At 43.0% G+C, this 13029-nt stretch overlaps 1 protein-coding gene across 2 annotated transcripts in view; it reads right to left on the reverse strand.

The window, feature by feature from the left end:
- Positions 1 to 13029, reverse strand: part of TTC13 (tetratricopeptide repeat domain 13) — a 1212286-nt gene that overhangs the window by 996788 nt on the left and 202469 nt on the right. For both annotated transcript variants that reach the window (XM_078649075.1, XM_078649076.1), the window contains exon 4: positions 1376 to 1446. In XM_078649075.1, the coding sequence (XP_078505201.1) occupies positions 1376 to 1446 (71 nt within the window). The remainder of the gene's footprint in view (positions 1 to 1375; positions 1447 to 13029) is intronic.

A 13029-nucleotide genomic window follows, 5' to 3' on the forward strand; every position in this document is an offset into this window, starting at 1 on the left:
TCTTCGCCCCGCTTCCAAGGTACTCCCTCTTGACCTTGTCCTGTGCATCTTCCCCTGCCCCTCTGCGTTGCTTCCTCCCACCCTCTCACTCAGTGTTGCTTCCCCCACTCGCTTTTTTTTAAGCCCCTGCATAATTTTGTATAAGAAGACAAAGCTGTCTTTGTTTTCCATCTCTTTAGCGACACTGTGCAGCATGGCTAAACACCAGTGCCAAAATTGGCCCCAAAGGCAAGGTCTTCTGGCTTCGCCAAGGCTGGTTTAATTATCTCTCATGGGTTTCCTTCTCTGCGTACACACAGCAAAAACATGACTAAATTGGTAATGTTACTTTTATGTACGCATCTTGAAATGGTGCCAATCACTGCTTTAGGCAGATTTACAAACCATATGGATCAATTGTCACACGTTTTTTTTTTGCTCGCACTAAGAAGCTACAAAATGATTTTTTCCACTCTCTCCAGCATTTCAATTATCACACTAGCTAGATATCGGTTTTGCAAATGTAAATGACCTTGCAAGTTTCCATATCAAAGTAACTGGTGAGATAAAACAGAGACTACTTCTGTGCTAAAATCTCAGCAAAGCCAAGCATGAGGAACCACCTCTCCACTCTATTGACCACAATGTATGAACAAACATTGGCAAAGCCAATAGCTCTGACCGTGGCAAGTGTGCACAGTTTTTTTTAAACATATGCTACAAGCAAAAAACAAAATTGGCAAAAATGTAAACATAAAGAAGCTTTGCAGAAGCTCAGGCATACCATCCTTGGCAATGAAGGGCACTTTTCGAGCAGTTGTGCACATGCATTCAATCAAATTGCTATCACTCATTTTCAATGCATCGAATGTATGAGGTGGGCTCCATCTATGGCTCCATACTGTTGTGAGCAGAAGCAAATTATGAATGACACATGAACAAACCAATAAATGAAAAAGGACTGAATGAAATCTCATACGTTTATATATACACACATATATATATAATACATACATGTCTGTCATTTTATTACATGTCTGCATTTTTATTACTTTTTTATTTTCTAAAACACGCGGCTCTAAATATTAATTCAAAATCATAAACAATACCTAAAAAAGAAACAATCTTTTTTGTCACACTTAAGACAACAGAGGGTTAGAAGCAGTTTTGTCTTCGGGGCTATGCATCACAAATAAATAATGCGAAGCAAGTTGTACAAGTAACAGTTAATTTAGTTATCAAAGGAAAGCAGATGCACCCGTCACCATTACTTACCAAAAAGTAACTATACCATTTACTGTGGCAGGGTCCCACATAGCAAGTCACATTTGCAAACATAAGAGGTAAAGGAGAGAAAAATGGAACAGAAAGAAACTTACGTGTGGTTGTACCGTACCTGAAGCATTGACGAAAAATGGCTTACTGCTTCATCGGGAAGGCCACTGCCTATTAATACATATCCAATTGCTAAGAAAACATAACGAAAGAGGACGAAGTTATTTGTATTTAAAGTAACTCTCAAGATCATTTTTTTTTAAAAGGACATTAGTACAAGATAGTTAAAAAAAAACTTAACTTCTTCACCTGTTTTAACTTTCCAATTACAATTTTTTTTTAAACTATTTCAAGAGCTAGTATGCCACCCCTTTCCACTCCCTGTTTAGATATTCCATTGGAGATCATACATGAGATCCAATGTTTAAGACAAGGTACTACAGCTGCAGCTAAAGGGAGATAATGTTTGTGCGCTTAGCACACAAGCTTCCAGTGTGACAAAATGGTAACACGCACGGTCTCCACTTTTTTTACATTTATTTGATTTTTTATCTTATCATTTAGTATGTACAGTGATCCCAGCTTCAAAGAGGGGTGACCAATTTCCAGAGACCGTTATTGCGATAGTAAAAGGATCTCATACATAAGGTTCTGCCAGGAGTACGAAAAATAACACGCATTGGCATAGCCAATAGGTCTCGCTTTTGGGACCTTATAAGTGTTTAGCCGTGCAACAGTTGATGTTGTTGCACCAAGGATATTGTGCTGCATAACTAAATACTTATAAGGTCCCTAAAGCGAGACCTATTGGCTATGCCAATGCTTGTTTATTTGGTCAGTAGCCTGAAAGCGAAGGCAAATAGAATTAGCTATCTAGCATCCCATAGCGACCTGCAGTAAGACAGAAATGTCAGAGGCCCAAGTAATATGGAAAATTATGTAGAAAGTGCAGAAATGCTAATATTTGATATGTGAAACTGACAGAGGCCTATGCAATATGCAAATTTGTGCAAAACATGCAAAAACGCTAATGTTAATCATAAGAACAGTTGGGGAAAGTTGGGCCAATATTCAACCTGGTGGGACAGAGGACCAACAAAGTTGCATAGTCCGTAACAGCCCGACATAATATGAGTGGATTTCAAGAGTGCTCATCAGATGCCTTCTTTACCGCACGTCTTGACCCCCGCCAGTCTGAGGATCTGCTTTGGCAAGGGATTTAAAGATGTGCAAGAACTGTACCAATCAGATGTTAAGCACTGAATTCATTGGATCTAATAACTCAATTAGAGCTGATCCTTTGCCCTCATAAATAACTCTTTGGGTAGGGACAGTAAAATACTAACAGCAGTGTGGGAGGCATGATGCTCAATGAAGCATAAATGTTTCCAAGAATAATTTAGACTGAGAATACAGAATTTTGAAATGTGTAAAAGAAATATTAAAATTCTACACTTTTATATATTTACCAACAAGTAAGTAACCATTGTGGGTTTGCAAAAAGATAGTCAAAAATATTATAACAAATAATAAATTACTTAAGCTAAACAGTGACAAAGGAGTAAAACATGAATGCTGTACCCATGACAGTCAGAAGGGAAGATAGTGTGAAAGGGGACAGACTCGAGGGAACTGAATCATGGAAGAATGCCAGACTGATGCACTTGAATGACAAAGCAAACAGAAACAAAATCTATTTTAAAAAATCCACTAACCGAAAAAACTGAAAACTTACTATATATACACCAAGCACAGACTTTGCTTAGATTTAGCACAGGTTTCTTCTTGCAATCTTCTTTCACAAAGTTTAAAAAATACTTTGAATGTGTTACTTATTGCTTGCTAGTGTCTCAAGAAGACTCAAATCTGCAAGCCAACAGGTCTCACCTTTGAAAGGCATTTGACAACCTTTTGGCTTTGCCAATACTTGTTGTGAATAGTAAACAGGATCGGCAAAAGAAATAAAAAAGCTAAAAGGCCGGCCCCATCATGATGACGTAAACCTGTGCATACATCACCGCATGTATCAAAACGTTGCACTGGCCTCTTTTTTATTTATCATTCCCGAGAATCAAATTTGTCCCACTGAGGACTTCAAGTACAGAAAGCAATAAATAGGTTTCATAAAGCAATCATGCTAGCAAGGTTCGGGAACTCATATGGACCACGGCTAAAAGCTAAGCCAAATACTGGCCATTTTTCAGTACAGCATTTAAAGGCCCCTGGCTTAACACTTCAACAGTGACTAGAATGCCAACTCAGACTGTCATTGGGTGCATTATGAAAACTAACGTAACAGGGCTCTTAATTTGCTTAAGAGAACTAGCTCATTCAAGTTTAACTTCACTAACCTACTTATATGAAAACAAACGTGTTTTTGTTTTTAATACTGGTGTTTCGTGTATGAAGAAACAAGCCCAAAATTTGGTAGAAAGGACGAACAGGCAGCTCATGATTTCCATACGATCACACAGAGGGATGAAGGAAGGAAGTGCAGATTAGGAACAGGAGATCATTGTTCCATGGACAACAATTCAGTCACTATCGTCCCCTACTAAAGACAGCAGAAGCGCACATATATGCATTTTTCTATAGATTAACTAGGGCAACAGTTGGCCACAGATGTCAAAGCAGATACGGACGAAGGCAGTTAAAACAACAAACAATAAAACAACACTCTTTCATTAAAGCCTGATTAATTCAACTATTTTTGAGAGAATAGACTAAAAGAATTTATCCAGCCCCAAATGTCAAATTGGTGTGACAGGCAAGCATCATTCCCAAAAAAACAGGAAATTTAACTAACAGAGCACTGATATTTAAAGAAAGGGGTTTGTTTAGCTTGCAACTTCTACTTCTATGTATTATGTTAAACACTCACATGAATAATTTACTTTGCCAGCAGACCTCTTGCAAATTGTAATCATGTAAAATTAGCGAATAAAAAGGTTTCATAAAAAAAAGTATAATAATAAATAGTCGCCACACAGGACAGTAGCTGAAGGGGCCAGAGGCCCACACAGGCTGCATGCAGCGAGCTGCAGGAAGCAGCCCAGTAAATGAAATCTAGGTCGGAGGCATGGAGAAAGAGTGGTATAGCCAGTTTGATATAACAAAAAAAATGGCAATTAGTGGTCTTTACTAAAAGGACAGCTGCTGCAGACACAGAATACTGAATTGCAGGGTTCGGAATATAACAGAGTTAAGACGCTAGAGCAAGACACTGGCCAATGACAAATGTCTGCCTTTGGCTAACTAGGGTTGAAGGTAAACAAGAAGAAGGACTAACTTAACGAAAATGTAAAAGCTGTGCTTAGTTTAATCTCAAATTCGCTTTTGTGTTGCAGGTGTTGTAAGTGAAAATACTGGCTCACTGAGAACAGCAAAGGGGTCGCGCAGCCGCGAAAGTGAAAGTGATCGCGATCAAGCGCGGCGAGCGATGCGCTTAATGAGCATGACGAGGAAAGCCATATGGCGCCTCTGCTCGTAAGCGCGCGCACATGCATACAAGCTGTAGGCCGGCCATGGTAGCATTTTTTTAAGCTCTTACTAAAAGTCTCGTCAGACCAGCGCATGCGCTAAGTCAGGCGAGACCTAAAAAAGGAAGAGATGGGGGAAAATTAGAAGATTAAGGAGGTGAAGGCGGTTTTGGTTTGTGCTTGTGTGAGAGAGAGATGGCTGGGAGCAGATTACAGAAAGTGATGAGACAATCATATAATTTGACTGGCCTGCGATGCAAGATTCTCCGTGCATGGATACCCTCCCCTTACGGATGACTAGCTGCACTATACAAATTCAGTTTGACTGATTGATTGACTAGTACTGGACAACACAATGTATGATTGTTCTTCACATATTTACTTTGCATGCATTTACAATTAGAAAATAGAACAGATAATGTATGGAATGCTGAACAAATCAAACATTCACCCCCAGTCACAGCTCTGGGTTTAATCCATCATTTTTTTGCTCACCATGCCACCCCAGTTTGGACTAAGCCATAGCAAATCAGTCTTGGTCCTGCACCCCATGGGACAAGTCCAGCCCAAACTGCCAGGCAACGTCCACCCTGGATCGGAAACAAGCATCCTGGGAGATACCCTGAAACCAATCCCAAGATCCTTGTTTTAGTCCCCTCTAATGTAAACACTCTATTTAAGAGACTGCTTGTTTTGGGAGCCCTAGGAGTGGCGGTGAGGGTTATATTAAAATGTCTCCCCCAGCAGTAATTCCTATTTTTTTTTACAACAGGAGAGATTTGGAAAACAAACATTCATATAACCAATATGTCTGTCTTGAGTTTTAAATTACAAGTCATATATTGGCTTTGCCAATGTTGCATTATGGGCAGGTCATGCAGGAGTTGTGGGGGAAGGGACCATACAGAAGGGCTGGTGGTGGGTACAGCACTGAGACTGTGTGTCAGAGCCGCACAGAGGTTGCATTGGGGCTGGGTCACACACATGGGTAGCAAGAGAAAGGGGGCAACAAGGGCTGTAGGGTGGGTAGATGCACACAGAGGAGACAGGGCACCCAAAGGGTTTAGAGTAGGAGGTTGGGTACACATAGGGACAGCAGTGGTGAGGCAGGTTGGTACATAGGGGCAGTGCCAAACTCTGAGAAAAGCAAATACGTCCATACAATTAACATCGTACACCAATCAGACTAATAAGGAAAGTCACCACATCAACACCCATGTTATAGATGTAGTGTACAGCAACATGTAGCTAACCCTCTAAAACGTCTCAGTCACATTAACAGTTAAGTGCTCATCAAAGGGTAGGAACTAGATCAAATCCCACTCAAAATGGGTCACAGATACAAAGAAAATTAGAAGCCCAACCAAAAAACATTCAGTGTAGATATATGAAACAAACTAAAGACAGCAACTGTGATATAGCAAACACAATACAAAGACATAAAATAAGATCAATTACTCAATAGGTACATTTGTTCATCCAGGATGTTTAATTTGCCGTCCATCTACGCTGACCGAATTCAATTCCCCAAATGAATTCAGTGTGGATAAAAATGATTGCTTGAATAGTGTTCTCATGATATCACTCTGTGGCATAGAAGGTGTTGACCCTTCTTTTTCGTTAACCTAGTGTGGACGACGGGCTGCGTCCCAGACCCGGGCGTGGATAGGCCCTACCTGGACTTCCGTTGTGAGCAAGTGGCGTTCCGCTATCTTGGTATACAGGTGGCCACATCCGATGAGGCCCTGCTGCTACATAACGTTGACAGGGTGCTCATAGCCCTCCGTAAATCTGTTACCTTCTGGAACACGCTTCCTCTCTCTCTCATGGGACGGCTGGCGGTTGCCAAGATGGTGATGCTTCCTAGGATCCTATATGTCTTGCAGAACACCCTATGTCCTTTGCCTCCCCGAGTGTTTCGCACTTTGGACTCGCTCCTCACCTCCCTGCTCTGGGCGGGTGGGCGCAGCAGAGTGGCTTTACGCACAGTGGTGCGCTGCTGGGAGGAGGGAGGCCTTGAGGCCCCGAGATTCGAACTATACTACTTCGCGGCGCAACTCCTACCAGCGGCAAGGTGGTTTGGGGAGGAGAACAACTGGGAGCTGCAATTGTTGGCTGGTGCGGTCACCGACAGGGTCCTACGTGAGGCCTTGATGCAAGGCCGCGGCGCTGATGACACTCTACCGTATGTGGTGCGCCATACGGCCGCCGTCTGGCAGCGGTTTGTTGAAAGAGTGTTGAGGCGGGCGCCGTTTCATAGAGACCTTCCGATATGGATCTTGGCCCCGGTACTCCGGTTGGAAGAGACTATGTCCTACCGGGTGTGGCGCTCTGGTGGATGTGAGACCCTAGCGGATCTCTACCCGGACGACTCCTTCTTATCCTTTGAGCGAGCCAGGGAGTCATTTGAATTGGGAAGGGGGCAATACCTCCACTATCGGGGCCTTCAAGACGTGGCCAAGGTAACATGGCCCCAGTATCCGGAGGCCTCTCCGCTCACGCATACCCTTGACGTCATATTGTCCTGTGGGCGAGGCAGACGTTTGATTTCCCTTCTCTACTCGGCCATGCGCCGAGACTCGACCCCCCCGTCGATGCCAGCTTGGGCGGCTTGGGAGACAGACCTGGGGGTAGCACTGGAGCCGGACCAGCGGAAGCGGATCGGGCTCTTGACCCACAAGGTCTCCTGTAATGCGCGTTTTAAGCTCATACATTTTAACTTTACCCACCGAACCTATATTACCCCAGTCTCCTTGCATCGCATCTCGGCGGATAGACGTCACAATTGCCCGCGGTGTGGCGCGCAGAGAGCGGGCTTTCTGCATCTGGCATGGGTCTGCGCTCCAGTTCAGGAATTTTGGAGGGAAGTAGTGCCCCGCATTGCTCGGGCCTCGCATATCAGGCTCCTTCTGGATCTGCTCCATTGTCTCCTGGCGCTAGTGCCCATGCCCAGGAAAAAGAAGCTGTCTTATAAATTTTTACAACTTTTGTTGGTCCTGGCAAGAAGGCGCGTGGCTATCACTTGGATGGGGCAGAGGGCACCCGTCCTTTCCCTTTGGCTGAGGGATGCGAGAGAATGGGCCCTGGCTGAGGAGACGCACATGCAGCGCACTCGCAGGGATGAGAAGTTGCAGGATGATCTGCTTGCCTGGAGGGTGTTGTGCATGGAGGGGCTAGCAGAGGATGAGTCGGATGCCACCAGCGCTGAATTGTTTACTCCCACTGATCCGGAGTCTGATTGTGCGGAGGAGGGTCCCGAAATGGGGAGTCTGGATTTGGTGTAGGAGCCCATTGTACCCACGCCGGGTTTCCTTCATATTCTCTGTTTGTATATTGGCTGCGATCCCCATAGGTCCAGATTGCTTTACAATGTCCGTGCCCTAGCTGGGCCCCACGTCTATGTTTCACCTCTTTAACATTGTACTGTTGATGCCTTTTTGTTGTTTTTCTCTTTGTTGTTTGGGGGTTTCTGATTGTTGTTGTAATGCTATACGCGATAAGCATATACAATGAGAAAATTGGCGAATGTACTGATAATTTTGGATCCTTAAGGCGCAAATGCATCTTTCTTAGCCTCACTTCATGCTTGTTTCTACGCCACCCAGCCTCCGGGATGTGGGCCCTATTTGGCTGTGTGATTTCTTGATGACGGCATGTTGTTAATTTGTTCGCATACGCGATCTGGATATCATTGTACTTTGTACCTACTTTATACTTTCGCAATAAAAAGCATATTTAAAAAATAAAAAGAAACCTAGGGTGGACAAAATCAGGGAAAATCAACGGGATCAGCGTGTTTTGTTCTCGAAATACATTTTTCAAGGCTTGATGTTTAATCTAGTGGTAATATGAACTCATACAATGAGTGGGTCAAGGTGAGTGAATGGAATGGGGGAAATTGACGTCCCCAAAGAAAAACAATTTCGTGAAACACAAAATGAAAAGTTTCCTTTGTAAGCGGAGGGTAACTAGACTCTGGGAAGTGTTGTAGTCTTAACTATGAAATGCTAACTTAGAAAGACATTTATTATGATAGCACAAGGTCAAATTCACATTATTACTGTAGTACAGCTAAACAGCTGTAACTGAATGTGCGTCACAAATAGCATATAATGTTTTTCAAAATGGTATATCCCATCAAGCCAAAGGAATTCAATAATACAGCATAAAACACAGAAGAAATGTAAAATAACATTTCCATTACCAATAAAATAATCCTACTCCGATATACTCTTAATTTACAATTATACTAAAGCACAGAGTGCCAAACATTACATCTTTAAATTCATCTAAAATTCAAGCGCAGGATTTCTTATAATTCTAGCACTACATTAAAATTACAACTCAATGCGAAGTTTTAGTCTTATTAAGGCCTACCAAAATACTGCCCCATTTTTTCAGAATACCAGACATAAGTGGCTCTATCTGTGCCTTCCATAAGATATTATAATATGGACAGATAAACAGGAAACCTATTTAATCCTCCATTGCCAAGGACGAACAATGGCAGTAATTAAGAGAGCCGTGGCCCCAACTCAGCTAGCTGTGAATATAAAAGAAGATGGTACCCAGTTGGACATGGATAAACATTGATTTTTAAGTCTTTTCTTCCAGACAGCCTTTAGTTGTCAGTAGGCGAAAGCTCTTATGGACCATACCAAAAACGTACAGTGGTCTTAAAGCTCACACATTGCTTACCATTGATTCGCTGCATTGCCACTTTCATTTGCTTGCTACTTGTTCAATGGGTTGTGTCCTCTTGTGTTGGTGCCTCCATTGGATCACAGCCTCATTACCATAATTTTGGCTTGCTGACTTGTATACATTTATGGAACTACTTTTTTCTCCTATGTTAAGCATTACATTAGAATACATATGCTTTCTTGCTCTCTATTGTGTTGCTTTCCCTGTAACACCTGGGAAATCTCGTTTGTTTCCCTTCAAAATTCATTGCTCCCCTACCTCTTGTGGTTAAAGCAAATTACTTAATTTTTTCTGATGGTTTGTTTAGGGATGGCCCGGACACTCTGCATTCTATAGGGAGTTATTGCGTGCCTCCATTGCTCCTACAGCATGTCCAGTCCATGTAGCTTACCTTTCCAACCCACTTCTTTGTGGTGCTTACATCCTCCGTCACCCCTCTTAGATCAGTAATTAAAGAAAAATGATGCTGCATAATTTCTCTGCTACAGGTATATGTTATCACACATGCGCATCAGCAGAATGAAATGGCTGTCAATGTCATTGCAAGGGATTTTTTTGGGCTGAAAACATCTGTTTTTGCTGATGCTATGGCAAAGCCACCCGGTCAACCTGGTGCCACCTATTGGATTTGCCAATGCTTCGGCTTCTTTTTTTGTACTGATAATATAAGTTCCTGATACACTTAACAACCAGGGGGTATCACAAATAATTTGGCTCTAGCGAGCTTGACAATATGGAATTTACAATATCGCTCTCGTCTTTGCCTCAGTAACGTTTTTTGATTAAGACCCCAGTAGATAGCGAGCAAGGAGAAGGGTCTAACAATACTTTAATCAGCCATATGGCATGAAACATATTCATTGCGAGAGATACCCATCATAGTGAGTTGGCATTGAAATATGAAAACATTTAGAGCAATGAGACTTGAAAAACCTTAGCATCAATTATCCAAAAGAAACAACGGCGGATCTCCTATGCCGCACCTCGTGCCAGTTCCAATAAATGAGTTTGCTGTGCAAACTACACCTGCGCAAGCCGTTGTATGACGTCACTGTGCTCCAGATCAGAAACTACTTTGTCAAATGGGGAGGCCGTTAGCCGACGGGAGCACTCCCTCCCTGGTGCTGCGAATGACCGCTAGCCGACGCAGCCCCGCCCACCCTTTAGAACGCCCTCACCACGGCCGGAATTGCAGCTGCGGTTAAGGCGTTAATAGCAAACACCTACCTCCATTTTCAATAATTTCATTGGGGTGAATTGAATACGTCTATATAATCTCCTTGGGTAGGCATCCTGGCTGTGAAACAAGAGTTTGACATTTTGATGCCCACATAACTCACCTTCATAAAGTGAGCTTTGCTCCTATTTTCATTCTATCTAATCTCAAAGTTGAAGAGAGTGGTCTGCTCCCCAATTTTGTGTTCAGGTCTATTTTAACCTGGCCTTGGTTATTCAACATAATTGCACTTTTGCTTACTTGGGAAGATGAGAAACAGTTCTAACACAAACGAAAGGCAAGGTAAACAAAGATCTTTACCAAATCCAGTTTATCCTCGTTTATCAAAAAGCGATTTTGCTCATACTTTAAGCCTTTTACCATCACCACACTTTGCAGCATTTGATTGTATTTTTTTTGTCAGTTGTTTTTATTGTTCTTCCAATTAGCCATAAAGTTTGAGGATACAGAATTCATGAATGTGGACGCGACCAAGTGTTAGATAAAGAACATGTTGCCTATAATAGGAGAATATGATCTTAGTACCCCAGAACCAAATAAAAAAGTGAGGAAAACGATCATAGACCCCACCCTCCTCTCCCCAAACCCATTCCTTCAACTAAACCTACGGTACATGTGGACACATTAAAACAGATGAGAATTGTGTGTCCTGTGAGAGACATCAGTAGGAAATCCGGGGAGACTTGCTCATTATTTGTTCATACACCTCCACAACAGTAGAATTCCTTTAGAAATTAAATAAGCGTAGAGCTCTTGTTCTAGTGGACACCCACACAAGGGTAGGCGTTTTAAAAGGTAACTCACCAGGGAGCCCTAAACATATTCCAAATGTCTGTAAGAATCCGAGAGAATATCAGCCATACGTTCCTTCGTAACCGCCCTCCACAATCTTGTGTGCCACTGTGTCAAAGGGGGCTTCCATGCGCTTCCACATTGCAGCCAATGCCAATTTGGCTATCCCTAAATATAATCATATAACAGATTTGTCATCGGTCATCTGATATTAAAGGGAATCACTCCTCAACCCCAGACGGACAAAGCCGGAATCATCTGGGACAGGGTACCCCACGATTTCCTTATGTTGGGACAATATTTCTGTCCAGAAGGGACGAATAACTTGGCAGTCCCACCAGATGTTTTTGAAGTCGTCTAAAAGCCTGCATCCCGTCTGCAGCGATCAGTCGTCTTCTGGGGAATATTCGTTTGAGTTTGATGGAGTACAGGTCCTAGTTAAATAAGAGTTTATAACGAGCTTCCCTCAAACACCTCAAATGATTGAACATGGGTATATCTTTCCAAAGTTTAGACCATATAGCCTCTGAAATGGGGCCCCCTAGCATCTATTCCCAGTGTTCCAGGTGGCGTGGTTTGGGTGTAAGCAGAGTGTCTATTAGTAGGGTAAAAAGAAAAGAGGTTCCCTTTTGTCCCGCTGCCTCGCCGAGCAATTTGCTCAATAGGCGGAAGGTCCCTGGTGGCAGCCTCTCACATCTCTGATTGGCGTACCCAGTGTTTTGGGTGTAACAAAAGTGTTCCATAAGAGTACGCTGAAAATCCCTTTGGCAATTCTCAAAAGTTCGGATATCCCAATTATGGAACAGGTCAGAGAAAGTGAGACATCCTCTCACCCTCCAAGCCTCGAAGGATCCCAGCTGCAATGCAGGAGTGAATGCTGGGTTGAAATGAACTGGGGTGAAGGGTGAGGGGAATTTCGTCCATGTCTCTAATCTAGTTACCTAATCCCAGACTCTAAGGGTAGTCCGTGTGGGTGTGCTCAGATAAGCGTGAGGGATGACGGGTCGGTCTGCTTTTGGTTCCCACAGTAGGTCCCAAATATATTTGCCCACCATAGCTCTGTCCATGTGGAGCCAGGGTTTGTCTTACTCACGGGCGGACTACTTTGGAATTACTCTCAGCTGTGCAACCTTATTGCATAGATTAAAGTCAGGTAATGCTAGGCCCCCAGAGTATTTAGATAAGCGTAATAATTTGTAGGAGCCCTACTATTTTGTCAAATAAAACTAATCACCAAGGAGCGCAGGGCAGAAAAATACCCCCAATCTATCTCTACTGGTAGTCCTTGAAACATATAGAGCAGTTTGGGCAAAACTGTCATTTTGATTGCATGTATGCACCCTAACCAGGACAAGTACATGGGGGCCCACCTCTTGAGGTCTGTCTTTAGCGGCCTCCGTAATGGCGGATACTTAACACAGAAGAGATCTTCAAGTTTGGCTGTTATCTTAATACACATATATGAGATGTCATTCTTGGCCCACTTGAAGGGTACAGACTGATCCACCTGTTCCTTATCTGAGGGGCGTACCGTTAAATTAAGCAAGTGTGGTTTGGTCAGGT

The sequence above is a fragment of the Lissotriton helveticus genome, chromosome 6 (genome assembly GCF_964261635.1).
Source record: "Lissotriton helveticus chromosome 6, aLisHel1.1, whole genome shotgun sequence".
NCBI lineage: Eukaryota > Metazoa > Chordata > Amphibia > Caudata > Salamandridae > Lissotriton > Lissotriton helveticus.